Source organism: Pocillopora verrucosa, chromosome 8, assembly GCF_036669915.1.
Source record: "Pocillopora verrucosa isolate sample1 chromosome 8, ASM3666991v2, whole genome shotgun sequence".
NCBI classification, from domain to species: Eukaryota; Metazoa; Cnidaria; class Anthozoa; order Scleractinia; family Pocilloporidae; genus Pocillopora; species Pocillopora verrucosa.
The window spans coordinates 17,067,730-17,095,330 of record NC_089319.1 but is presented as its reverse complement, the minus strand read 5'-3'; the positions used below and the strand labels follow the sequence as shown (position 1 = coordinate 17,095,330).

At 37.1% G+C, this 27,601-nt stretch overlaps 3 protein-coding genes across 9 annotated transcripts in view; 2 read left to right on the top strand and 1 right to left on the bottom strand.

Annotated features, from left to right (window-relative positions):
• Nucleotides 1–629: 629 nt before the first annotated feature.
• Nucleotides 630–1,610, bottom strand: LOC131776642 (adenosine receptor A3-like). Its single transcript, XM_059092861.2, has one exon. The coding sequence runs from the start codon at nucleotides 1,608–1,610 to the stop codon at nucleotides 630–632; it is 981 nt and encodes a 326-aa protein (XP_058948844.2).
• A 2,056-nt stretch (nucleotides 1,611–3,666) lies between these two features.
• Nucleotides 3,667–4,650, top strand: LOC131776641 (somatostatin receptor type 5-like). Its single transcript, XM_059092860.1, has one exon. The coding sequence runs from the start codon at nucleotides 3,667–3,669 to the stop codon at nucleotides 4,648–4,650; it is 984 nt and encodes a 327-aa protein (XP_058948843.1).
• An 868-nt stretch (nucleotides 4,651–5,518) lies between these two features.
• The window catches only part of LOC131776612 (G-protein coupled receptor GRL101), a 29,121-nt gene continuing 7,038 nt past the window's right edge, over nucleotides 5,519–27,601 (top strand). Inside the window, exons 1-7 of one of the 7 annotated variants that reach the window (XM_066171522.1) lie at nucleotides 5,519–5,623; nucleotides 23,236–23,343; nucleotides 23,732–23,824; nucleotides 25,505–25,687; nucleotides 26,004–26,348; nucleotides 26,804–26,989; nucleotides 27,128–27,250. In XM_066171522.1, the coding sequence (XP_066027619.1) occupies nucleotides 23,752–23,824; nucleotides 25,505–25,687; nucleotides 26,004–26,348; nucleotides 26,804–26,989; nucleotides 27,128–27,250 (910 nt within the window). In that variant the 5' untranslated portion in view covers nucleotides 5,519–5,623; nucleotides 23,236–23,343; nucleotides 23,732–23,751. Of the gene's footprint in view, nucleotides 5,624–10,226; nucleotides 10,251–15,248; nucleotides 15,334–17,861; nucleotides 17,987–18,603; nucleotides 18,704–19,055; nucleotides 19,150–22,762; nucleotides 22,835–23,235; nucleotides 23,344–23,731; nucleotides 23,825–25,504; nucleotides 25,688–26,003; nucleotides 26,349–26,803; nucleotides 26,990–27,127; nucleotides 27,251–27,601 lie in introns of those variants that run through there. The other 6 variants (XM_066171521.1, XM_066171520.1, XM_066171518.1 and 3 more) reach the window with 6 other exon arrangements.

The window sequence follows — 27,601 nt, the reverse complement described above, 5'->3', positions numbered from 1 at the left end:
TTAGTTGGTGATCATTTCCTCATCATAACCTCAATGTGTGATTCAGGGATGTTACGGTAAGGGGAAATAAGATGCTTGTCGCTCTTTGGGGTAACACTCAAGGCTAGGAACATAATCGTTGACATTTTCTCGGAGTTGAACTGTCACGCGGTGCCTGTAGGTGTGTGTTTTGTTAATCCTTTACTGCAGAAACTCTGCTTGACCACAAGCCAAGAGAAAGTTGTTGGGCGACGGGAATTCTCAGTCACTACTCTCCCATTCTTCGATTTCATAGATTTAATTTCGTTGCATACAAATAAATGAACCAGATATATGCATTACAAACGATCTCATGATTATGCGGGTGACTCTACAAGACCCGACTCTTTGCACCCTGACATTAGTACGCATATTCTCCATTCTGTTCGATTCGTTTCCCGTGGAAAGAACAAGGAAAACTTGTTTAACAGTCAAAACCTTCTTTAAATGGCGATCATTTTTTTTAACTCTTGTGAATTTAATTATGTGTGATTCAGAAGTGATACTGTCAGGTGAAATTAAATTTGAGACACTCTCATGCATTAAAGGGTTCAAGGGCGGTCAATTAATACATCAATATTCATTTCACACGAAATACTGTCTATAGAAGTCTAAAGACCGGTGGCGAGGGCGCTTCTCGAACCATGAATACTCAATTTTCCGGTGAAACCAGCATGTTTCTTGAGACACAAAGCAGCTGACAGGCCTTCCTTGAATTCGGGGATTTTGAGCACGTACAGAACAGGGTTCAACAGGGAATTGACAAAATGGAGGAACTTGGTCACATGAAACAGTTGAATATGAGAGACTGAAGGATTGATTCGCTTCTGGCTTATGACCAAATTTTCAATAACAAAGGGAAGCCAAGCTGCCACGGATACCGCTGTCACCAGGAGACAAATGCGCGATAAAGAAGATTCCTTCTCGATTATTCGTTGTCGGTCCTTTTTCTGAACGTCTCGCACTTTCCTCCAGATGACTATGTATGAAACGCAGATCACGAGAAGCAGCACGGAGAAGAATGGAACCCACATGAACAGAAGGATAGCCAGTTGAGACGGGGAGCGGAAGACTGTGGAATGCTTCCGCGCCATCACATGAAATAATGGGATAGACCCCGCAGCGATCCAAGCGATAAGAATGAGGAGTATATACCAACCAGAGTTGAGGGCGCGGTAATGGAAAGGACGTAATGTCGCATAGAGACGTTCCAAAGCAATCATGGCAAGGAACGTAATCGACGCAAATCCTGCAAACATGTCGAAAAACAGAGCAGTGTCGACAAGGAATAGTCTGGAACTCCATAATCTCTGAGAGTCGCCAAAAAGGACAACGAACAACGGTATGGCCAGAGCACCAACTAAGGTGTCAGACATGGCCAGGTTGATCATTAGATAGTATTGTCGCTTGCGAAGTTTTCTGGTCCAGAGAAACATGGCGATCGTGAGGAGGTTTGCAACTGTGATTAGGAACGCTTCAAGAATGAAGAGAGAACACCACAGTGTTGCTGTGGACTTGTTCATGGGGAAGTCAGTCGAGCTGATGTTTTTCAAGTGAATGTTAGAATATTCTAGAGATAAATTCAGTCTCATCTTCGGTTCTCCTCTGAAAATCTGTAAAAGAGGTAATAAATTGACGTTGAAATTCAAGAAAACAATGACATTACATTCAAAATATTTCAAGCTGCAGAGTTCATAAATTGATAAAGCTGGCAATGAATCTTAAATACATCCTTTTTTTAGCTAGAAACCACCGAAAGGTGAGAAAAAGAACAATTTGAAATTTCAAACTTACCGCGGCTAAAACTTCTGTGATTTGACGAAGACCTCATAAGTTTGCATTCTTTGCTTACTTGTCCATCGTTCGACTGTCAAATCAACACCAAATCGTCTTCTTGTATCTCAGAATGAGAATAAAATGTACAGAAAGAAAAGTGTTCTAGTTTTAAATTTTAGTGTTGTGGCTCTGAAGGAAACCAATGAATATGAGGTGCCCCTAAATGAGGCAAAAAAATTCACTAAAATATTCTTTAGAGAACGTGCGCGTCAATGCCTTGTGCGCGTTTGGCATTTTCATTAATTACTGATTTGCATACTCATTAATATAGTCATCTGGAACTTTGACACTTTAGAAAGTAGAAGAACTTAATAGCCATACAAATACAGAAGTGTGTACTATCAAACAATGCTGTATAGAAGCCAGCGTGGTAATTTTAACTTGTATCTGACGTGCAACACGTTTTCTAAACACATTTTTCTTGAGCAATTGGTTGCACTGTGATTGGCTGAGGCGCATTTCACGTTTTTCCTTCAGCGATCGAGAAACCGTTACTAAATACAAATTTTACGAGAGGAATCTGTGAAAGGAACAGAATTGGTGGTATTACCACCAATTCTTGTGAAACGTCCGTTCAAGGTAAGTTTACCACCTGAATTTGTCCTTTCTTCTCCACAGTGAAGTAATTAAGGATTTATGGTAAGGAAGATCGCCGTCTCTGCTTGAACTTAACTTGTTCGAAGAAGGCGTGAGAGTGGTTCAACCCTTTATTAAGCAGAGTTTTTGCCCTCGATTTAATCGATGCAACAATGCCTTTTCAAAGTTGCGTGTTGTTCTTATTTTCTGTCGGCCTTTTTTTATAGAAATTCATGAAAATTTTATTAAATCGCTCAAGACTGTAGGCGATCGAAGTAATCTTGAAGTCATGACGGAAGTATCGTGGAACTCTTGATAGAGTGTTTTGATTTGGACAAATAATGAACATTTCATTGCTGAAAACTGCTCTCGGTTTTTAGAGTTTCCTAAGTGCAACAGGCAGCATAACGTGAAAACAAATATAAATTAATCCCATGCATGGTATGTAAAGCGTAGAAACAAGTTTTTCATGGAGACTCCGATATGCAAGTGATTACTCGCTCACCTAGGTGTTCACAGCGTGGTGATTAATAGGCCCTGACTCGTCCGAGCCCGACGCCATATTGGAATGGTAACCGCGCTTAAACGATAGCGAGGCTTGTCAACACTGTCGCTTTAATGCCACTCTTCGAGTGAACAAAAAAATACCGAGATCAGACACAGACCCAACACTGTAAATTGCCTCGAAATAAAAGCCGTGGGAACAGTTAAAATTCATTGGCTGATTGATTGAATCATATTATCATATAAACATCGGCGGCAGGATCGATCAATAGCACTTTAGCGGACGAAGATAATCCTGTGCTTTTCTCACTAAAGAAAACTTGTATATCGTTTTTTTTTTATCTCTATAAGTCAAAAAAACTTGCGTCACATAAAATGCGTTCTGAGGTATATAGTTCTGAGTCGGAAAACCTCAAGGTTTGTTATCAGATGCAATTGGGAGAAAAGCTTGTAAACAATGATCATTGCGATTACAATGCAAACATTATTGAACGACTTTGACGCAAAAGGTGACACAGAAATGGAAAACAATGGAATTTGGCGAAACAGGAACAGGAAATGTCATGAAAAAAGGAACAGAAAACTGTTTTCTGTTTCGTGATTCTTTTGAGAAAAGGTGTCTGGAAAAGGAATCACTTGAGAGTGAAACTGTTCCTGCACAGAAGAGGAAGTCTTTTCGTATGTTCCGGCCATATTGTTTTTGTTTCTTTATCCTTTCTTTCTTCACAGATCATGTCTGAACAGAACATGAAAAACATAACCCTGGAAGAAACGTTAAAAACTGATAGAGAAAATGCTACCATCCCTGCACCGCTGGTTAAAGATAAAGCTACGGCCATATTTTGGTGTTCTTTCTTCATTCTTGAAGCCCTTGTGATAATAATCGGGAACCTCCTCACAACCGCTGTGTTTCTCCGGACCAGAAAACTTTGCAAGCGACGATACTATCTAATGATCAACCTGGCCATTTCTGACACTTTAGTCGGTGCTTTGGCCATACCGATGTTCGTTGTGGCTTATGGCGAGTCTCGGCAACTATGGAGTATAAATCCTCTGAGATCCGTCCCTGTTGAAGTCAATATGTTTTTCGACATGTTCGCAGGCTTTGGCTCTATTGCGTTTCTTTCGATGATTGCACTGGAGCGACTCTACGCGACGTTGCGACCGTTCAGCTACCGCTCCCTCAAGTCAGGCTGGTACTTTCTCTTCACCGCTATCGCTTGGATAACCGCGGGCTCCATCCCTACTCTTCATATAGCAGCCATAAATTTTCCCACAGCCTTCCACTCCTCAACTCCAAAGGCTTTCGTTATCTCAATGTGGGTCCCATTCCTCTCCGCGCTGCTGCTTCTGATCTGCGCTTCATACGTTGTCATCTGGAGGAAAGTGCGAGACATCCGCAAAAGTGTCGAGAAGGAATCTTCCCTATCCCACATTTGCCTTCTCATCACAGCTGTTTCCCTGGTGGCCTGGCTCCCCTTTGTCATTGCTAATTTGGTATTTAGTATGCAGCCAGTGAACTTTACATCCTTCATGAAGCTGTTTTATGCAACCAAGTTTCTCCACTTCGCCAATTCTTTTTTAAATCCCGTGTTATACATACTCAAAATCCCTGAGTTTAAGGAAGGCCTGTCAAATCTGTGCCGCAAGAAACGTCCCATACCGGCATGTGACTTAAGATCTCCTTCATCCAGGTCAATGATGTCATTGAAATGACGAAATATTTGTGTAAGTCTGGGAGGGGAGGGCAGGGAAGGAACGGGAAGGAGGAGGAGAGATATAGGCAGTTAAACTATCATAGATTTCTAAGATAAAAATATCTGTAATGTGATCCAATAAAATGTAAATATTCTTTTATGTGATCTTAAGTATTTGTAGGTCTGATGGTGATGAGAACTCTGTGTTCAAAGGTGAAATCACCCCGCAGGCTCATCTTATCATATCTTCACACGTTTGCTCATCAGTTGATTTGGAACATGAATATATGGTTAAGTTCTAGCGATAAGATTCCAATATATACGGTATTAATTTTTTTCTTCGTCCTTAATAAAGTTGCCTTCTTTCGGTTGCGTTGGGAATTCTTGTGTTTTGCTATTCTCTTCGTGACTTAGACTTAGTGACGTTTCATAATAGCGCCTAGAGATGTTTTCTGGCAAATAAAATTCACGTTTACCCAGAGACTTCTTTGATTATTCTCTAATTTACGTTGTACACCGATACGTTGGTTCCTCGGAAACGATCATAAGCCGCGTATTTTTGGTCGCGAAAGCTGACAAATTCAAAATAAAAAAGTTTGTTCCGAGTGCCATATAACAGACTACCTACTCACCTCACTTCCCTGAGCCGTAGTATTAGTCCTTGGTTTAGGGACATTACTTGTGTGCATTTTAATTCAACAAGGGCATAATGCTATTTGACAATTTATGAAGCTCTGGTCAAATTGACGAAGTCAACCGAAAGGGTTTCCAAATAAGGCGTAAACGTTATTTTGCGATTTTGATTGGTCTGAATCCTCGCATAATTTTCAACTATTTCCATGTTGCTACACGTGCAATGCTATTCTAAAATAGTAATCATGCTGATCCCTGACATGATCCACAGCCTTCTTTCATCTGCAAGTTTTGACAGGTATAACCAACATACACCGGCCAGAGGTTCCCCGAAAAATCCGTGATCTCTGCTTCTTATGGTAAGTTACCCAATCACCAAATCGAATTCTTAACGATGAACCAGAGTGAACCAAATTTAAATTCAAAAAACCAAAAGCGTGAAGCTCAGTAACAATTATCTATTTGGTTCTAATCTAAATCGGTTAAGATGTGAAAAAAAAATCTCTTTATAGTTCAGATTCAGTGCGATTTTCATCGGTCATAATACTGAAAAGTGACAAAAAAAGAATGAATCACGATTTTGGTTTTCTCGCCTTTGATTTACAGGCCAGCGACCTATCAATGTTGTTGATTCTGGTTAGTTAAGTCGTGAGAGTTGACCCCTTTGATTTTCCTTTCGCAAACCCCAAACTACCTCTATTAAGTTAGCCGGGTTCCTTCTTTCGCAGAATTATCTGTTTTTAACTTAGCTGACCAATGCTTTGCTGCATGGACTTAGCAGCTGTTCTGAACGTCATTTTCTCAGGAACCGAACCTTTTATTTTCTCAACACTTTTCCTTTGTCATAACTTGAAAATTTCTCATTTTTGTGATAAGAGATGATGGCAAAATCCAGCAAAAGTCACGTTTTTATCGCGTTGGTGATAACGTGGAATACCAAATGATTGCATGTCGATGAACGATCGGCCAAGGAAACAATAGAGAGGTTTAAGAATCTGTCTGGAAGATCCATTTTTTAAATTAAGATGGCGACGCCCTGCTGTGTTTTATCAAGTACAGTAGTAAGTTTCTGCCGCCGTTTGCCACCTTCGACGACTCGTCATAACCTAAAGCCGTAAACGAAACTATCACACCAATGAAAGGCTCTTTTGGGGGTCATAATTCCCTACAACATCTGCTTCTCAGTAAAAATACGTTTCTTTTCTTTCATTCCTTCCTTGAAGGTTGCATCAAAATTGTTTCAGCTTTCAACTTTTTTGATAATGTATTACTTTGATTTTTGTTTATTATTGCTATTGTTAGTTGAAAATCAATCACCTGTTTGGTTGCTTTTTTTCTTCGACTTTACTAGTGTTTGCATATCACTTTGATCTAAGTGTTAAGTCAAAGTCGTGTCTAAAGTGAAAAGCATGTCTTAAAGTGACACTTTGAGACATGTTTAATTCATCATTTATGTCATAGCCAAAGTGGTATCAAAAACGTTTTCGCCTAATAACGCATGCAAAAGTAATTGAATTTTGAATCAAACCGGAATAAATTTTAAACAGGACACTAACAAAACAAAACAAACAAAACACTATGGTCATATATTCGCCCAGCAATTTAGTAACAAAAATATTGTATGTCAGGCTGGATAAAAGTTACAGGTTATGTGAGCAATACACTCTTCGAAAAAAAAAACAACAACAAGCAATTTATTTTGATTGATTTCAATATCAATATTGATCAAGTGCGTATTGAAGTTCAAATATATTGTCTTATATGGTAAATTACCTCGAATGTTTTTAGCTTTTTCAAAATTTTTCGGCGCATTCTTTGTAAAAGCTTTGCCAAGAAATACTGATGAGTCACAGGTGCACAAGTTTCATTACCGACTTATTTAAAGTAGAGGTAGTGTTGAGAGCGCTTTTCGATCGAGTGTTGAAAAAGCAAAGCAAAAGAAATGAAAACGGCCGAGTAGAACAGTAAACGATCGATATCACCCGGACCCATTGATGACCCGACGTCTAAATCGTCTAAAGCGCGGTAAAACGCGACTTAGAGCGCTTTTGATAGAGTTCTGAAAAAGCAAAGCCAAAGAAACGAAAACGGCTGAACAGAATAGGAAACGATCGATATAACCAGGAGCCAATGAGGACTCGAAGTCAAAATCAACTAAAGCGCAGGGAAACGCGACCTAAAGTGCTTTTCGATGAATAGTCGCAGAGCCAAAACCAATGTAAATACAACGGCCAATCAGAAGAAAGGGAAATACCTTTAAGCGCCAATGAGAACTCAAAGTAAAACCAATCAAACTGCCTAGAGTCGTGATTGATTTTAGTTTGCATGTGATTGGTTGAGAGAGTGGCGCAAGTTTTCTGGACCAATCACAAAGCAAAGCAAAGAAAAATAACGCAGTCTCGGATTACTTTCAACACTTGAATCAAAATTGCTCGAACAAGTCGTGATTGGTTTTAGTTCTGCATCTTGGTTTTTAGACTGGCAAAAAAAAAGGGTAAAAGCATTAACAATTCATTCTCAGATGATTTAGCTTCTTTCGACACTTAATTTATAAATTTCTAGAGCTCTTAAATTCAAATGGAATTGTTTGTACGCCAATCAAAGCCGTTAAAAAATTAAGTGTGTGTGTGTGCTACCGATTTCATTTGTTAGTTAAACCGGCAAAAAAAGAAAAACCGAAGGTATACAGAACTCTTTGCTTTTGAAACTCATTCTCTCTACAGAATTGACAATTCACGTTGGTAACAAATGGTCACTTTTGAATAAAGTGTTGGTCATCATGATTTAGCTCATTAATCCTGGTAACGCAAAGGCGTTCAGCAAGTATTTTATTATTCATTCTTCGATTATTGTTTTTATTTGTCCCCTTTCTCCCTGAAAAATACGCGCTTTATCACAGATATTTACCACTAATTTTCATTCATATCTCCTGATCACGATTTTTGAACCTTTTTATTACATCCATTTTGAAATCACTGGTGCCATTTATTCACGAATCGCACCATTTTTGCTCAAAATTGCATTCTTTTTATCAAGCGTTTGAGAAGCCTTCATCAATATTTAATCACATTTCAAGGCTTGTTTAGTAACCAAACAAATTAGAGGAAAATTTAAGAAAACTTTTGCAACTTTTTATAAACCAGTTCATCAGTACTGGATCAATAGAATATTAATACAGACTAAAAATATTATGAATAAGAGCGGCTGAATTTTGCGATTTCAAGATGGATGTAGTCAAGTGGTAGTTGAACTTCGAGTTGTGCAATTTCGGTCTAAAATCACTCTTGTGATTCCAGACCAAATTGTACTCCACTCAGTTCAATTACCATTATTAACCAACCAAAATTGATTAAATTGTCGGGAAAGCAAATTTTTTCAGCACTTTGGCTGCAGTACAATTTTGAATAGTCTAAAATTACTGCTTCGTTGTTCGTCTTTAAGCTAACACAGCTCTTAGTTCACATGTCTGTTATATATAGTTTGGCAACTTTAAAGATAGTTGTGCTGTTTAACGTGTTTAGTTTGCTTCAGCATTTACCTTGGCATACAAGCCGCGCGGATTAATTCTGTATGTATGATCTTCTATCTCAGTTGCACATAATGTTTGACAAATAAAGAAGCTTGGATCATGCTCTGTTCTGTTGTTAAGCATGCAGGAAACGGCAAGAGCACGAAAGAGGTGTAGGGGAAACACGAAACATGGCCAAATGTTTCTCCCTACTTCGTGAGTTAGCAGCATATCCGAACTTTATAATAAAGATGGCTACTTTATTTACAGATAAATCAATGCAGCCAGAGGCTGAATCACCAATGAGCAATCATAAATATAAAAACCATTTTTTAATACAAAAAGACTTTAAATATCTTTTTAAAAAATCATTTAGTGCTATTAATCAGAAATTATGACAAAAATAAATAAAAAATATGTGTGACCTGTTTCAAATATTGTTTAAACAAAACCTGATTGCTATCTGCTAGAGAGTAGACATAGATGATTAATAAAACTTGCCGCGGCCCTGAAAGATTTATATTAAGCAGAAAAAGCTCCGGGAATTACTATTGGGAACTCCGCAAACGGGACGGCAATCCTTATTAAGATATCATGAAAAATCTCTAACCATTTTGCATACCCAATTAAGGTTTGAATACACTCCCTCCATCAAATCATTAACTTGGTAGAACGCTAACCTAAATTTATGCTTTTTATGCAATTGGAAATCAAAACCATATTTAATGTCCTATCTGTTTTTTTTAACAATTGTCTCCTTGGTGACTAACAAATAGATTTTCGTGCGCGTGTTTTTTTTTCGTGCACGCATAAAAAATTTTTTTCGCGCGCGTATCTTAAGTGTAACTAAGGCCAAGGACAGATAAAGTTTCTGAATAAACGAGGCTTCAAACGAACGCGCACAAGCAATATTATTTTGTAAAGAAAGGATCAACACACGGTTTTCGCCTTTGTTCCTCCAATTTTATAAAAGTAAGAACTTAAGAGCTGTAATTCAGACCGGCTTTACTCTATTTGTTCAAAGCCATAAATGTATATTCAGAAGAAAATACAAACCTTTTGACATCATTTGATTCTTTTCATCGTTGTCAGCTGTTCGACGTTAATATTTACTGGAAATCCTCTGTATTGCTGTTTCAGCAATTAGCGTTATACATTTGTTCAGATTACGGCCTCTTATTGGTTCCTTCTCAGCCTACAAGACACCTTGGACGAGGCAATTAATTACAAAAATTCACTTTATGACTTTTGAGGAATATATTGACGTCCAAGACAATCTTTAACCAACTTAAACACGTCTGGCGAAGATTCTGGACAGTTTTCACAAAATATTTCTACTGGTAATAGGTTAAGAGAAAAAAGCCTAGCATTTTTGGAATAGCTCGACATTTTGGACCCGAAATCAACTTAAACTGTGATTCAAAAATCTTACAGTGCTTCTTCGTCGTTGGAATAAAAATTCACTCGTGGCAACGACGGTAAGCAAAACGGTCTTTGTTATAAATACTAAACATTAAATCAAAATTTACTTTGAAGTATCCAACATGTTTAATATTTGATATCGGGTTTACGCCCACGAGTGGATTTATAAAATAAACCGAAGTTATGATATCACAATCAAGAATAAAATATTTTAGATTATTTCTTGCAAGCTATTGAGTTGCGAAGCATTTCATCTCGAATTCGAATTGCTTCTTCGGTAGTGCTGAGAATGTGTTATCCTCGAGAAAATCTTTGTAACAGCTACCAGCACCTGAGCTTTCATGAAATAAGCACACACTGTATTATCTTGTTGAGAACTCTGATGGTTGTTTTTGTCGCCGCATATTTACCAATTAGAAAATATTTCTCACAGTATCTTAACAAAGGCTGTGCGCTGGAAAATTATTCTGTTTAGCAAATTTTCAAAGCAATTTTTAAAGTGAACTTAAACATCATGTTAGATGGTCTGAAGTCGCGTCAGTTCGGAGGTGAATTAATTAGAGTACGCGTACTACTTTCACCATCTCCGACAGGTGATTAAATTTTTTTTTGAATGAGGTGGCATTTTAGAAGACAAATATTGTTCCATAGCATTAAAAAAAATTATAAAATTGGGGAACGGACTTTTCTCACAGCCGAAAAAAAGGACATTATGAACGAAGGTTTCCTCAACAAATCAAAGTTTTCAGTCCTTCAGAAATGATTAATATAACATTTTAACACTTATTTAACCCATCTTTTTCGCATTTTGAATTTATTTGGTAGTGAACATGCGAAACGGGAAATTTTTAATACACATACGTATTTCAGTATCTTTCTACCTGATGATAGATGCTTTAAATGTAAAAAAGAGATGTTTGTAGTTCATTTGTAGTCATTTGTATGTGCTATCGAGTTGATAACTTAACAGCAAATAAATGCATTTAAGACGAAAGTAATTAAAATTATTTGTTTTAAGATCTTTGTCTCCATCGAAAAAAAAACCTCAGTCAGTTCAGTTAAGACTGGAAGATATCGCAATATTTGATAAGTTTAACTTGCTCCTACTAATTATTCCTTCCTATAAAAACATTTTCTTCTCAGAGGAACGGGTTTCCTTTCTAAATGACTTTCGATTTTCCATAATTATCGGGGAATCACAGTCAGTATTACGCCTGTTTCTTTATTCTAACAAACCCCCGTTGCTTCAATCTATTTGACTCATAATAGATTGCATCATGATTAACAAATCTGTCCGATTGCTCTTGTAACGACTATTCGGGGTTTTTGAACTAAGCAAATTGGCTAGATTTCCAGCGAGCTTTTTAGCTGTGGCTCAGTTAAATCCTCACTAAGGGGGGGTTTTCTCTACATCCGACAACCGTGACAATTTTCTATTTACTCCGGAAAGAGTTGTAATTATCGTTTTGGTTCCTAGGTTCCTTTTTCTTTTAAAGAATAAGTGAAATCAACTTGAGTGGGTAAACCGAACGGTAATTGTTGGTCATACAAAAATCATGAATAATTATTTCAGGGCACCAAAAAATCTGCACCGAAATAAATTAATTTTCTTTTAACATACAAACCTAGCGAGGGAATCAGAGAATTCAAAACGCCTACAACGGATAGTGTTTTATCAAAACAGCCAACACGGTTGCTTAGTCAGCTTGAAGATTTCTTTTCAAAACATGCCTCATCAAATAGTTCTCTGATTCTCAGCCAGGCATTTGTTTGAAAATTGCTTGTACGAAGATCGCAAAATAAAGCTATAAAACCATTCAGTTTGATATACAGGTCGATCAATCAGCCTATCTCTAAAGAGTGACTCGCTCCATCCTAAGGGGAGAAAAGAGACAAAAAGCTAACCAAAATGGATAAGCAAATATATTGGCTGCGAAATTAACTAGCTGAAAAGTAGTTGCCAATCGAAAGAAAACTGAAATACTTTAACATTCAGTCACTAGAAAATACAGTCAAGATTTCACATACATCCACATGCATATACCTTGTGGCGTTTCGCTAATTTCTGGTGCTTTTAAAAAATATGCGTCAAATTGAAAATATTAAGGCTGTTTGTTCCCAAAGAGGCTAAAAGTGGGTCCAGCATTGAAATTTTCATCTTGATAATCTAAGAAAAACTGTCTTAGTTTTCCTTCGAAAGGTTTCATGATATGGGAAAAAAAAAACAATTTAGCGCTCAACACGTCTCTGTGTATAGATGCAAAAGAGCCGACCAGGGCACAGAAAGTGACACACAGTGGGCCAGAAAAGCCTGAATGCTAGCTGTACATTAGAGTCACGTGTAACTTCAGTGTCTAAGCACTCGAAGCGTGACACAAAGGCCCGTGTGATGAAAAGCACTTTAAAGGTGTTTTTTATACGAGCTTTTTGCTTGTATCTAGGTAACGGAATAGAAAAGAAGGCACTCTTGACAACTGAGGTTTGCAAATTCGCGCAATCTATTTGGTCAAGTATCTGTTGGTTAAATAGGTTATTGTACGCAAGGCGAACGAGCGAAAAATTTGAAACCATTTGTTTTCATTTACAAGCTTTTCTCGTGTTCTCTTAACGCCAATATAATGCTAGTGAAGCCATAGAAAGAGCGATATATTTATGAACAAACGTAGATGAATATTCTGCTAACAATTCTATGAGAAGAGGCAAGTTCTTATGTGTGGGTTAAAAGCATTGAACAAATAAAACCAAAACGCTACATGGAAACACAAACGCTTCACGCTACGAAATTCCTAATAACCTCTGGGATTCAAGAGCCATAAGGCTCGGTGCAGTAGCCTCCGTCTGCTAATAATCGGCCTCTGTGCTAAGAGAGTCTTAATGGGGTATGACCTTTAGCCGTCAATTGGCCTAAAATTTAACCTTCAACTGTCAAAATAGACAAATTTACTGTCAACCGTCAAAAAAACAGCTTAGTTCTTACCGTCACATAAGCAGTTTTAGATCGCGAAAAATTTGGACTTGTAAACTAGTCCTCTAGTTTCAAATACACTCATTTTTTCTAACTTGGACTGAATGTTCGAACATGGTTGAGTGTTTAATCGATATTCTGATCAATTCAAAACTAGCTTTCTTCAATGACAACTTGTTTCTTACCACGCCACGCCGCGCATGAATTTCCAGTTAAGGAAAGATGTCTTTGTGTTTTCACGAACGTGAGTCAAAGAAATAATTCTGAGTGTCCATGAGGACTCGAACCTTAGACCTTCAGATTCAGTGCTCCGACATTCTCTTCACTAAGCCACGCACAGAGGCTGTACAGGGTTTTCGCCGCTTCTGGGTTCATGAGCCTCGTAAACCCAGAAGTTCATTCATAACATTAGTATCGGAGACGAATGCTTTTAGTCCCGTATACTGCGATGCTGGTAATGTTGAGCGCACCTCTTGTATCGAGAACCAAGGTGTCACCGATTATTTATTATTGTTAGAGGTCCTAGACTTCCAATCACTTATATCAAGCAGACATGTGATGAGAATAAAGAGAAAATACAAATAAGGGGATTATTAGTCGATCCAATACCAAATGCTCCGAACTAACATCACAAGATTTATATGGCAGACAGTAAGGAGAATTGCTAATGAGATCTTGGTAGTTAAAGGGTTAACTTCTCAAGAGAAAGACTGAGTAGGTGTTAAAGAGATATTTCGTTACATGTTGCGTTACTCGCGCTTAGTTATACATTAAGTTGTCATTCGAGACCTTTTACACTTGTAATAGCAGTCTAGTGTCAGATCGAAAAGAAAAATCGTATCGTGTAGTGACTGTAATCGTTCGGATCGTCATCGTAGAAAATTAAAGTTTGGAACAGTCAACTATTCTGTCGTTCTGTCTATACCGTATTCGAACGTTGTAAAATCGATTACAACAGTAGGTGAATATAACTAAAAATGAAAAAAAAGTACACATTTTCATTTATCAATATCTGAACAGGTGTGTACCTACCCCTCCCCTAATCTTACATTAACTCTGACTAACTCGTTATCAGTTGGTTGTTGTTGGGTTAGGGGAGGGGTGGGTGGGTGCGTATTGCTCAAGTACTGATCCCAAATATCTCCCTAATAAGCGTCAACCGTGAAAGGCACTAAAAATTAACCATAAACCGTCAAAGGCCTTAAAATATAACTATCAACCGTCAAAATCCGCGCAAAAGATCAACTGTCAATCGCCAGAGCCACCATCCTCCTCCCTCCCTCCAGGCCACTCATTAAAACGCTTAGCATTTGCAGTGTTTAGAAAGTTCCAGTAAGGATGTTTGCGGTTCATTTCCTTCGCTTCATTACCACACTATTATAGAACTAGTTGTATATATTCGGTCTTATTGTTTTTTTTTTTCTAAACAAAATTTCCCCGTAATTTCTTTCAAATCAGAAAGGAGATAAACCAATTTGCTCTCACACTAATTAAGTTTACTGAAGTTATGCCAATGAAAAGCGCCTTTTAGCAGCGCTGCAAATATTTCATCCTTCAATCAAACACATCGTGGACACATTAAGACATCACAAGACATTTTTAATGATTGGAGGGATCTTAATCCTCCTAATTCAACTTAAAATTAAAGCAAAATACCCCACGGTTAGAAATCAAATTTGATGAAGCGCTATGGCAACTGTAAAAAACGCAACTTTTTTTTCACTTTTGCACTGAGCCTTTTGTATCACTGCGTATAACCAGTTGCGAATGAGGTCGCTATTTTGAGGTATTCTGAAGATGAAAAGGCTCGAAAACAGTCATTTTAAAGAGCGAAAAGAAACCTTTATTCAGGTAATAAATTGAGTGTTATTATCTTCCATGCAAAATGCATTAAGACCGACACTAATGTTCATTTATCCCCGCTAAATAGGAAATATATTCGCCGAGATGAAAAAAAACAACCCTATGGCGTTGAAATTTATTACCGTGTTGAAAGAAACAACAGTTTTCCGACTCTTAAAGTTTAATGCAATATCTACCGTCTTTTAGCATACGTAAGATATAGGTGTAGAGAGATCGATTGGGAGTAAAAAACAGTTCAGCATACTTAATTAGAAGGTACGCAGCGATTGAAGTGGAAATCGTTGGAGCAAGTTCGTTTCCTTGGGACAAAGGTAACCAGTATCATCATCTAAAAGTTATGCGTCTTCGCCGGTATTTAATTAAAAGAAATATGGCAGGTTTTTCTCTTGCGAAGCCTCGAAATACAGCGGCACAGGAATCCTAGGTATATTGGTGGCTAAGACATAATGAATAGCGAACATTCGCTGAAAATAACATCATTATGTGCAATTTTCATTTTCCAGGATTATTTGAGAGGGAAACCCATTTACGTATTTTACGATAACAGTTCTTAGTTTGTTGGCAATATTCCTTACATCAGTTTTACCAGCTCAGCCTTTTGTGACTTTCCGCCACTGAGCTTGAAATTAAGAAAACCTCCCCGGGCTCAATGTCATGAGTGTTTCTGCATGCTGTTCAAAATATTGCGAAAAAATTAATATAACATGTTTACTATCAATTGACTGTATGTGACGCCTAAAATTCTATATAGCTATTGCATTTATGGAGTGACTGATTGCTGTGCCAAATTTTCCCGATATCAAATATTATGGAATTCTAAAGCCTTTACGAAGCGTTTGATTCTTAGTTACCTAGAAATGGAAGAGTACCTAAACGCAGAAAGGTTTATCGCTAATGGATTTCTTTCAGAACCGTAAACCCTTGCATGATCTTTCTGAAAAACCTTTTGTTGACGCTAACTTAAATTTCGCTTCCACCAGACACATCCCTCTTAACATACTTTTTTGCCAACGCACGGCACAAATCGCACCTGTCTTCAACAAAACTCTATTTTCATTTTCCTAAGAACCCTGCATTGGGGTATTGCCTTCGGCGGTCAATTCTAGTGCTCCAATTTTCCTCAGTACTCCTAAAATATCTACATCCGCTTGACTGTGAAAGCTTTTATAATCCTTGAATTGAATGACTTTAATATCCTTCGAAAGCTTTCAATATCTGGATATTGTTAATGTTTTTTAAAAAGACTTTTAAGTCAAAACTTAACTGACCTTTGGCGCCAAATGTTTTCAGAATTCCTGGCAAGTTTGCCGGTATCTCAAGGATCCAGCGTTACCCCGCTTGTGTGCTTAAACTAAAAAAAATTCTTTCTGTTTTTTGTTTTTCTTTATATATATATATATATAACGAATTATGAAGAAACTGCGCGTGACTTGCGAAATATATGATGAGGGAAAAAGAGCTCGAAAGATGAAAAATTGAACGAGTAAGATTCTGAATATAAATGTTAAGTTTTAGACATAAATATTCAGAAGCCTCTTTGCATAAACGGTTTTCAAACACAAGCTGTGGTACTTGACATTCTCATGTTTCTTGTTATTCCCCGGTAAAAAAGAAACATTGTGCGTTAAAACCTATTCAAACCTAACCTTCACTTTAGACTAAATTCCTTTAAAATCTCTGTGGTTAACTGGGTAATACATTCAAAGCACAAAACGCCCTTTTCAAACCTATAAATTAAATTCGAACCTACTGAAGAAAAACATCGAACTAGCTTTGCACAGTCACTTCAAATTACAGAGTGAAAAACGAACTGTGTTTTAACTGTAAAAGTGACTCCATTATGTTCAAATTAAATTGTTATGTAATTCAAACTATGATTTTCATAAAGCTTTCAGCTATACCGAACCAAGAGTTCAACAGCTGTCAACGTATTTATTTCAAAACAAGAATTCGATATCAAACAACTGCTTTTTCCTGTTATTCTCAGACAGTAATTTCAAATAGGCAACAAAATTGAAATGATAGACTTTTTATGTCAACTCGTCAAAATTGCGTTAATTCAGTTACTTTCATCAGGTTGTCCCGCAAATATTTCCATAGCATTTTTCAGTTTAAAAGCAGATAAATCTAACCTTTCAAGGTGACGAGATAAACTTATGGGAAAGTATACATAAATAAACAGATTCTTGGTTCATCTCTTTAAAAAAAAAAAAGATCTGATGGAATATTTCACGTTTTAAAACTACTTTTAAAAGTATAACTTCGATCTAGTCTCTCGTTCGGTATAGTTAAAGCCCTTTCCGCATTGAAATCAAATCCGGAAGGCTCGTGAAATTAATTTCCTCCTCATTGGCTTGATACGAATTTTAAATCTGTCCAAGGCATTGATTTTCCCTACAGGATTATAAAGAACTTTGCTTTGGCAAACACACTCTAGATTTCGCTTATTTAATTTCCGCCTCAAGGTACTTTTGATGGTGCCGGAAAAATCAACTGAAAGTTTCAGTCTTGCTTGACATCGCACCCGAGTCTTTGCATGGAATTCTCACGATGCTTAGAGGCGTAGGTAGATTTTTTCCTCATCATTTACTTGCTGCGAAACAACCAAATAAACTGGTTTGAGTGTCTCAGGGCTGAAATAGTTATTTTGCACATTTTGGCCACGAAGAACGACAGATAGCTCTTTGATGGATCAGTAGGATTCAAAGAAGCATACTTTTTATTACTTTGCACACACGGTATTGTAATAACTTCCAGTTTATTATAACACCTACTGACGTTTATTGAAAACGGTGTATTGTATTTTTGACACTATTTGCCTTTTATCGTCGCGACATTTGAACAACCCCACAAACATATTCTTTCTTTTGCTTCAAACACAAAGCTCAGTTTACTGAGGCTATTACAACACACATAGCCGTTCTTAGATCCTAGAGAAAAACTGGAGTTACTCCGTCACAAAAGGTAGGGCCTTTTTTATGTTTGGTCGCTCAAAACCCCATGGATTCTAATGATAATTGCAGATTATCGAAAGCAACAAAAGGTATTCTGTGTATGTAACGGCTGTACACCACGACTAATCTTAAAAATACGATTTTATGAGCTGTAAACTATCTACTTTTCAACTAGTTCTATACTTAAAATAGAACATCTGAAGAAGAAATTTCAATATCTGATTTGATGATTGTGAAATCGTGTAGTTTCATGGCTTTAAATTTATAGCCAGCGTGGCTTATCAGACACCCTGCAGTTAGAACAATTTGAGTAACCTCACGAATTCATCATTACCACGTTTAAACTACAGTGATGTCCTCATGTCTTCATTATTATATAATTACCGCCTGTATGGCGTCTGCAAAAGTAAATGTAACATTTCCTTTCCCTTGCGCTCAAATTTTTGGAGTCAGACCATAAAATGAAGCTCTGAAACTGACGCGCAAGGGACAGCTGAACTACACTAAAATTAAAATGAGTTTTCTAAAGAGCGAAAATCGGGCAAAAATCGAACCATAGTCGAAATATTCCTAATTACGCCTAGTGAGAGCATGGAGACCAGGGATTCTAGTGGATTTGAAGCATTTAAAAAATTTGTAAGATTGACAGAATTAAGTAAGGGAAATTGAACATTTCCTTTCTCAACTGGCCTCTATGACATTTGGAGTCAATTTCGCCCTGTGGCAGGTAAAAGAAATCTAATATTCGCACGCAAACAAATGGTTTTAGCATTCTCACTTGATAAGAAATCGGCTGGGCAAAATGAGGGCTCGCCTTCTACAAACTGTGTAGAATGTTACGGTTATTTTTTTCAGCGTTCGTCAGCTCAAGTTTAATGAATTATATGCAGATCAGTTGTGGCTGAAGTTTGCCACATTTTAAAATTATTCGTTCACATTAACTAAGATTATCAGTTGATTAAAATTTTTTGGAATCATTTTGATAGCTTCGTACACGGACTAAAAATTTAGAAAAGAAGCAGTTCTTTTCCGTTAACTCTATGTTTCGAACAATTATCTTTCTTCCAGGAATGCCTCGCTTCAGCCAGACGTCAGCTTATTCCGTCATGCATTTTTAAATATGATGAGATATCAGACTTTAAAAAGTCCGATAAAAAATCATATTTTCTGCAGGTGGGCGATACTTCATCGATAGCACTTTGCATCCATTTTCTAGGCGACAAGTTTAAAAGTAACTACAATGTCGTTGCATTTTTCAACGTAGAAACCGCTATTGATTTTTGTCCGTTTTCCAACTCAGTCACTTGGAATATTTTTGGTGCAAACAGTGCTGGGTCTTGGAACTTTATGTATGTTATTAACGGGATTAACAAACGAATTGTTTTGACTTAAGACTGAACAAACAAAATCTTGTGATGACTAAAATGAATAGTCTTTTGTATAAATATAAAAAAAACAAAGAAATGAACCGGATTATCATGTCCTCCTCCGCATGGTTTTCAGCAGTGTGTTTTGGGAATTTGCTATTATTTCAGAGTATATTCATCCGGTGTCTTTGTTTTGTTCAAACTGTTTTGAAAACGCGGTGAATAATTATTTGCAAATCGATCACTTTTTTGAGTCGAGAATTGGATAAGGTAGGTTTGGTTTTAGCAACTCAGTTGATAATGTCCATTGGCAACTTAAAAGAATTTCTTAAGCTGGCGTTTCCAGTGTTAGCCCTTCGTCAGACCGAGAGTAGGCAGATTTTTTTAGAATTCCGAAAGAAAATTAGCTTTTCGCCCAGTTTATCATAATTTTAGAAAGAAAGCAGGCATCCGCATGTAACTTGATGGAGTAAGTTTCATATCAAATGAATCCACCTAGAACTTTCCAGGAAAAGAAGTTTTTATCAAAATCCAAGTATTCTACTTGGATGGCAATACATTTGTTCTCCCGTATTTTAACTTTCACTGACATAACCTTTATTCTGTATCAGCCTTTAATTACACGTGGTAAGCCTTTAAATACAGAGGTAATATATATGCTAACAAACTGTCTGACTCACTGACTTACCGAGTAAGTCAACATTTCCATTTGTGCTGATAGAACATGAATTCCCGTATTTGTAGCCTTATTTTTCCAAGTAAGTCAGTCTGCGCTATGTCTTCAAATTGTCCTATATTTTTTTAGCCCAATATATATTTTTTAAAATACGAAGCAATTTTTCTCATCAAATACTAACAGTTAAGTTGTCGTGTGTGCCACAGTCAAAAATGTTTCCGGATTGTTTCGTATATCACAATTTTGCATACGAGGCTGATGGTAATGGTTGATAATTTGAACTTTGTCGATCGTACGCCAAACAGTGTTTCCTAAGTATGTAAAATTAAGATACTGAATTAAACAGTCACCTGTAAATTCATGACATTAATATCCTTAGGCGAGCATAACTACATCCATTTCGACGGTCCTGAAATGACAGGGGTTAGTCGTTTGTTATGTATCCCCAATTGCTGATGGGCATTGCGTCATCAAACTATCTGCTAAGTTAAGCTGTAATCAAATACAGCTTCACGACGAATAATTTTCCAGGGACAAGTAAGCTAAATTGAGTTTTTTTTTTATATGGAAGGTATGTCGGTAAATAATATATGTCTCTGATATGCGAAACTTCACAAGTTGCGCTAAGTCATAACATACCTGTTTCCTCTGCTGTTATGAAGGTTTTTAAATTATCTTTAGTAAAGTTTTATTACTACGACATAAGAAAGTAAATTTCTGAATTCTGTATCTCCAACATCTGTGCGTTTCCAAAATAAAAGGAAAGCTTAGCTTGCAAACTAAAATATTTGGCCTGGAGCCATACGAGACATTTGCCTCATTCAAACGGTCCATTCTTAAACTGGTCGTTTCTCGTGATATGGCTGCAAAAAGACTCCATTACTTTCTTTAGAGTTCGCATAATCCTTAGATCACCACCCGAAGAAATTTTAATTTTAATTTTTTATGTCGTATCCGCAATGAATGAAAATATTTCAGCTTACTATAAATGGTTAAAAGCCGACGGAAGGAAGTTTTTTGTTTTTTCGTTTCTATTCCATATTTTTAAAATCGATGCCGTCAATCAAGGCATGCAGAAAGTTTCATTCTTTTGGCAGCCACCTTGGCATCCTTGCGTTTTAGAGCTTGAACCACATGATAAATATACTTTCAATTCTAATTTTGTCGTTCTGATTGTTTTTGTGGACAGTTTTGACTTTGATCTCTCCGCCCAGCAGACAAATATCTATCTAGTTATGAAAGGGTAGTTTTGACGAATGAAGGCTTTCGCACGCACCTTCAAGATTTAAAGCCTTGAAGGCAAATAAATTGATCGCCTTCATAAAACTGTCTCTCAAGACGCTTTATTCAACTGCTATGATTTCTCCCACAAAACGTTTCAAAGATTCGATAGAATTTCATTTGTAAAGGACTACAAATATATAGCCTAAGGCGTTTCTCGGCGATTTCACTTCCCACTAAATATATTCCCGTCTGAGTGCAAGCAGAACAAGCTATTAATATTAAGTTAACAATTCATGTAGGGTGCGAAAATGAAAGCACGCGTATTATAGTGGTATCCTGTGCGTCTTTCTTGCGACGGCATTAGTGAGCACTCAAAAAGGAGAACGCATTATTTCTTTGCATCACAACAGAAAAAATTGGAAAAGTGCTGTTCGCCCTTTGCAGATTTTCGACGGAAAGTCTATGACTTCAGGCTGAGATCATTGCCTCGAATTTGAACAACTACGGGGCATGGTGAGTTTTTCTTGAATAGTTTTTTCGGATATGCCCGTTGTTTGAGTTTGTCACGCGATACTATCGTAAATAAAGACAGGTTTTGCGTGACGGTACCCTAAATAGTAACAAAAAAAAACCTGAGTACTTTGAATATGTGACAGCATATTGATAGCTTTCGGGAAAAACTCTTAGAACAGAGTTCTTTGTTTTTTTTTTGTAAGTGATGATGACTTCTTGGTAGCCCAGGATCATTCAAGACAGATTTGGAGAATTTTATAGATAAGTCAGATAAAAATTCAATTGTTTTTTAGCTCACCAATAATCAAGTTTGTTATGAAAAATTGATTTGTACAACATTCCCATTGCATTTTTTCGGAGTTCATTGCTTCTGCTGCCTTGTAAAGCTTGTGATGGGAATTTTCGTGCAGTCTAAACTTGCATGTTCCTTGTTATCTGCAGTCTTTGTTTGGTCACTTGAGACGTCTCACTTAATTGTTCCTTTTTCTGATAGTTAATTAATGGTTTAATGGCTTTAAACTCAATGGTAGACGAGCAATTAGTATCCATTTGAGATGCATATCCAAGTGACTTCGATATGGACTCAAGAAAACGCTTACTTGATGATAATCTGGAGCTGTTAATGTTTAAATGAAGTCTGTATAATTATTTTTGAAACTCATATTCATTTGCTATCATTAGTTTATCAGGATGCGTTTAAAGAGAATTTTGTGGCCATTTTCATCCATCCACTGAAAGAAATTATTCCTTTGTCCTATCCCTTGTTTGAACTGATGACTTCTTGACGTCACGAATCAAAATCTAAGGGAAAGCAAATAAACGTTGAAAAAAGTATTTACTATCGTTGGTGCCCTTTTTGAGTACTTTTCCTAATTTACATACAATTTTCTGTTCTTATTTTTGTAACCACTTTTCCAAAGATGCTCACTGTCTCTCTCTCGCTGCACTCTAGGCGATATAGAAATCGTTTTTATCTTCTTCGCCGGATAATTTTTAACGATTTCCACAGAAATTGACGTTGAAGATAAGAAACGTAATAAGAAATTTCTGTAAACAGACCTAAAGCGCTCTAAAAACGGTAGGTCTCACTTCCAAAATACATCATGATTACGAGCACATCACTTTTCTTTTACGCCGTCAATGCTTATTTACAATTCTTTATTAGAGTGAAACCCTAAAGTGAACATTTCAATCACTAGATTTCGAGGAACAATGAAGCCTTTTGTTTGTTATTAGTTAGAGATCTGACGCGTGATTTGCGAGTGAATGAAATTTACCGAGATATCTCCTTTGATTTTTGGTCTTTTCAGATATTGCCTGCTGTCATTTCATTACAATGAAATCACCAGTTCAATCTAAATTCTTCAAATTTTAAGACTGATATTTACGTTGATGGCATGCAATAGGATATATCTTCTAGTCAGTTATCTTTCAATAACCCAAACTCACTTATTCACTGCGACCATTTTTCACCTACAGTGCCCAGAGGTCGGGTCGATAAACGCACCCTTGGAAAAATCTGAGTGCACCATTATCACCGGTCCTGGAATATTCCACGTTCTCAACTGACAGAAAGACATTTTTAAGGCAAGAATTAGTTTCTTTTGCCACTTTTCAATTTTTTATGCAGTAAACAAAAAGTTAATAGTCTTTCATTTCTTTCATAAAGAAGTTCACTCGTTGGTTTCATGACATTTCAGCGGGGAACCGAAATCATATTGGTAATAAATTCGAGTGGGCGGCATCAACTCCGTGGGTATTTTTTTTCTTCTGTGGAGATCACCCAAAATACTATTTACTGTACAACATAGTTATCATCAAATATCAGAAGATTTAAATAAGATTTTCATTTTACCATATATGCCTTGCTCAGTTATCGTCCCCTGACATAAATATTCAATTCCATTGCAAAGATACATTGTCGGGGCAGATGTTCAAAAAGTAATTTACCGCTTTCCACATTTTAAATTTCCAGGAGTCCGTTGCTGAACGAAAATGTTAGGTCTCCGCAGCAGACTTAGTATCATGCTTGTTTCTCTGTGGATTGCGAGTACCAGGACCAAAAAACGTGAGTATATAAATTACGGTACCTGTTCAAATAACTCTTGTATCTACTTTTAGCGCAAACTAATGATTTTTGTATTAGCACGGTGTTCTCACAATATTCATCTTTCAGTTGGCTACTCTTTGTATGTGCGATGAAATTGTATGTCTTTCATTTCTCTCGAGGATTCAGTTCGTTCAGAGCTTCCTTTTATTATAAAAGACTTGAAAAAGGGAAGCGATACTGTTTGCCCTTCCAAACGAAAAGAATTCTAAATTCATGGGGCCTCTTTAAATGAAACATTCTACGCTTGACATGTAAAAAGACACTAAAAGGTTTTTTGGTCAAGGTCTTGTTGGAGTCTAGTTTCGCTTCCTTCCGACAGTGTGAAATCCTGTCATTCAAAAGAAATCGTTTTTCTTTGTAATTTCGAGTCTTTAAATCACTTATTTGAACGTGACAGCTGCACAAAGCTTCCTCAGTTTGCGGTATCAATTAGAGAGCGAGTCTTTTTTCTGAAGTAAGTATCTAATGCAGGGAAGTTTTTCTCTGAAATTTCAATAGTTCGATCTGAATCAAAATTGCTTCATTTGGATTTTACTTGAAGCGATGTTATCCAAAAAGCCGCCTGACACATTTTCTCTTGCATCATTAACGCGTTATTCAGTTTTATTTCCAAATATTTTTTGAGGTGAATTTAGCATACAAATGACAAATTTTGCCGAAGTGTGTTCTAATTTTAATTTACTTCTTTGATTAGTAGTTGGTCAGTACTAGGATTGCGGTTTGCCCATATTATTTTGTGATTTAAACATAATCTAACTTAAGATACATTGTACATATAACTGGGAGTAATCTTGTGGGTTGAGAATTTGGACACAAAACTGATCATCGTAACGTTTTAGGAAAAAGATGCTTGAAATACGTGGATCAAGATGTAGGACATATCAGGAATCTCCTTACAATACTATCTTCTTGGGTTATACTAATAAATTATCGGCTGATTCCAGATAATTGAAATTACATGACTAAGTGACAGAGTCTAAACTAATTCACGATATTTTGATCAAAAAATTTCTAAAATGTATCTTTCTCTTGGTATTTTTTTTTTTTAAATCAACATCATGTCAGACTCCCAAAGCTGAAAAGCCAACAAAAAATTAATGCTTTACTTTACCAAAACAGTGAGAAAAAGGACCAGCCTATTTTCCACCTATTTGGCAAATGGCTGTCGCTAGATAAATGTCTCGTAAATGAACGAATAAAAACAAAGCTTGAGTCTCGTCCAAAGGCAACGAGCCTCAAAATTTAAGCTTAATAGGCAACATTTCATAAGTGTACTACTCAGTATTTTGCAATTAAATTGGTACACACTGATGACAGTGGTGTCACATCCACCCACGTAAGACGTGACACCTCTCTGTACAGCTTAATAGCGGAGCTCTAGTGCACAAAGCGCGCAAGTGGAGCTCCATACAAGAATATACAAAAAAAATCAAGCCGTCAAAATTATTATAACTGTAGTTCATCATATTTCAACTCTGTCTGTCTGGAAAAATGAATAACCTATATGTGAATCCTTACTACTGGTTAGTGTGACAGTGGTAATCAGTTGGCCAATATGCAAAACGACGTCGCCAATTAACTGAAAAATGACAGTTTGTTGATTTCAACCTAAAATGCACAAATTTATTTGCTCATCAGAACCGTGTGCATTTGTGACGGAAAACAACAAGTGCTGCAAGCTTCCCTTTGAATTCAACAACCGTAATTACACTGAATGTACTGCAGACGTGACCGAGAAGAAATGGGGTGACCAGTGGCGGAATCCTTGGTGTTTTCCAGAAGGTGGTGATCGTAGTACCAAACATCCTTGCTATAGAAGCGGTTGGTTGAGCCTTTACTCTGATAATTTTTCCCGGCGAATGAATATGTTTAAAAAACAATTGTTTGCTGATAAATTTTACACAGAAAAAAACACTTTTTCCCAGATATCTTGAAGTGAGAGATTAAAACAGACAAATCGACTTCATCAGTTGTATATTTTTTATAAGGAGTCCTTTGTCGGGGAAAATGTTCTTTAGGTGTCTGTGTTTGGATGAAAATGCCACATTGATTTTCATACTGCGATTTCTTAATCTGTCAACTTACCCATGTCAAGGAACAGTTAGGACAGTTCAAACGTGTTTTTTTTTTATTTCAGGTCCCAGTTGTGGTGGGGTTCGAACACAAGTTGCCGGAGTTTTTTCGTCTGCTAACTTTCCTAATAACTACACCAACAATACCACCTGCACTTGGAGGATATCTGTGGAGTTAGCCAATCACATCACGTTAAACTTCACTGATTTTGATTTAGAAAACAGTAGCGGATGTGAGAATGCGTATGTACATGTTTATGATGGACTCAACACTACCGACCCGTCTCTCGGAAAATTTTGTGGTGGCGAGATACCTCCAGGAGTCAGGTCCAGTGGAAGTAAGATGTTGGTGATATTTCACGGATATAACGGAGCTAGATACAAAGGTTTTCGTGCATATTATGATTCAGGTGGGTACCAAACACAAGTCGCTTTATATTCAAAATTAAAAAGGATGATAACAAACCAATTCCTATGTCATGCATTTTTCTCGCTTGAAAATCTTTTGTGGTGTGTGTAGATCGTTTTCAAATCACGTCACAAACGCCATATTAGCTAATAAACCAATGATGGCGGCCATGTTGTTACAGTTGGTCAATCGCGTGGCTTCTAAATTATTTTCTTGTGTAAACACTTTATTTTGATGTAATAAATACGCATGGCCACTCGCGACATGGTTGATAAAGTTATTCTATTTCTTTATCGAAACACTAAAGCAACGTATGAGGACATGTCGTTTTATTCCCTGGTGAACAAGTAGCGTGACTCCTATAATGACTCATGAAGTACAACTCTGGAGATGAGGCCTTCATTGGGGTGTCAGTCTCCACGGAAAATTTTCTCTGACCTACTTCTCTTCTATCAGGAAACTGTGATGTGCGCTCGTACGGCGGAAATGGTGGTGGAGCATGTTGTGTTTTTCCCTTCACCTACAAAGGAAAAGTTTACAATAAATGTACCGAAGACGACGAGGCAATAGGTCTCGCGTGGTGTTCTGTGACTAGCGATTATGAACGGGACAGAAAGAGAGGACATTGCGTTTCAGAAAATGGTGAATGAAGTTCATTTTCACTGTGCATATATTTAACACATGATTAAATCTACTTTTTTCTTCGACCATTGCATTTGAATTCAAGACGTCTTTTTGTAAGATTATGCCTTATGCCTTTTTATCTGTGTCATTACTTAGTTTCCTGTGGTCCAAATAAATTTGAGTGTCTCAACCATCACTGGTGGAAGCAGTGCATTGACGAAAAGCACCGTTGTGATGGCTATCAACATTGTGCCGATCATTCCGACGAAACAGATTGCCGTAAGTAACACACAACTCTGTGTTCTCCTATGACGGCCTTTCAAAGCGCAGGAAAACGTGTATGTGTCACCAAACGAGGAAAAAAGTGTAACTAGTACTAAGCGCGGAAAAAATGTTAAAAGTGCCGCGCGCGGGAAAAAATTGTTGTTGGTGGCGAGCGCGATTTCAAGTACTAATGGTACAAAGAGCGGGAAAATGTGCAAAGAATACATAGTTTGCGTCTAAAACTACGACGGCGGTTCTGAATGGGGGGGGAAGGAGGGAGGGGAGGATACTTATACAGCAATAAATTAGCCTTGATTAGTTGTTGTTTCCATTTTTTAAGATTTTACAAGTTTCTTTTTGTTCTAA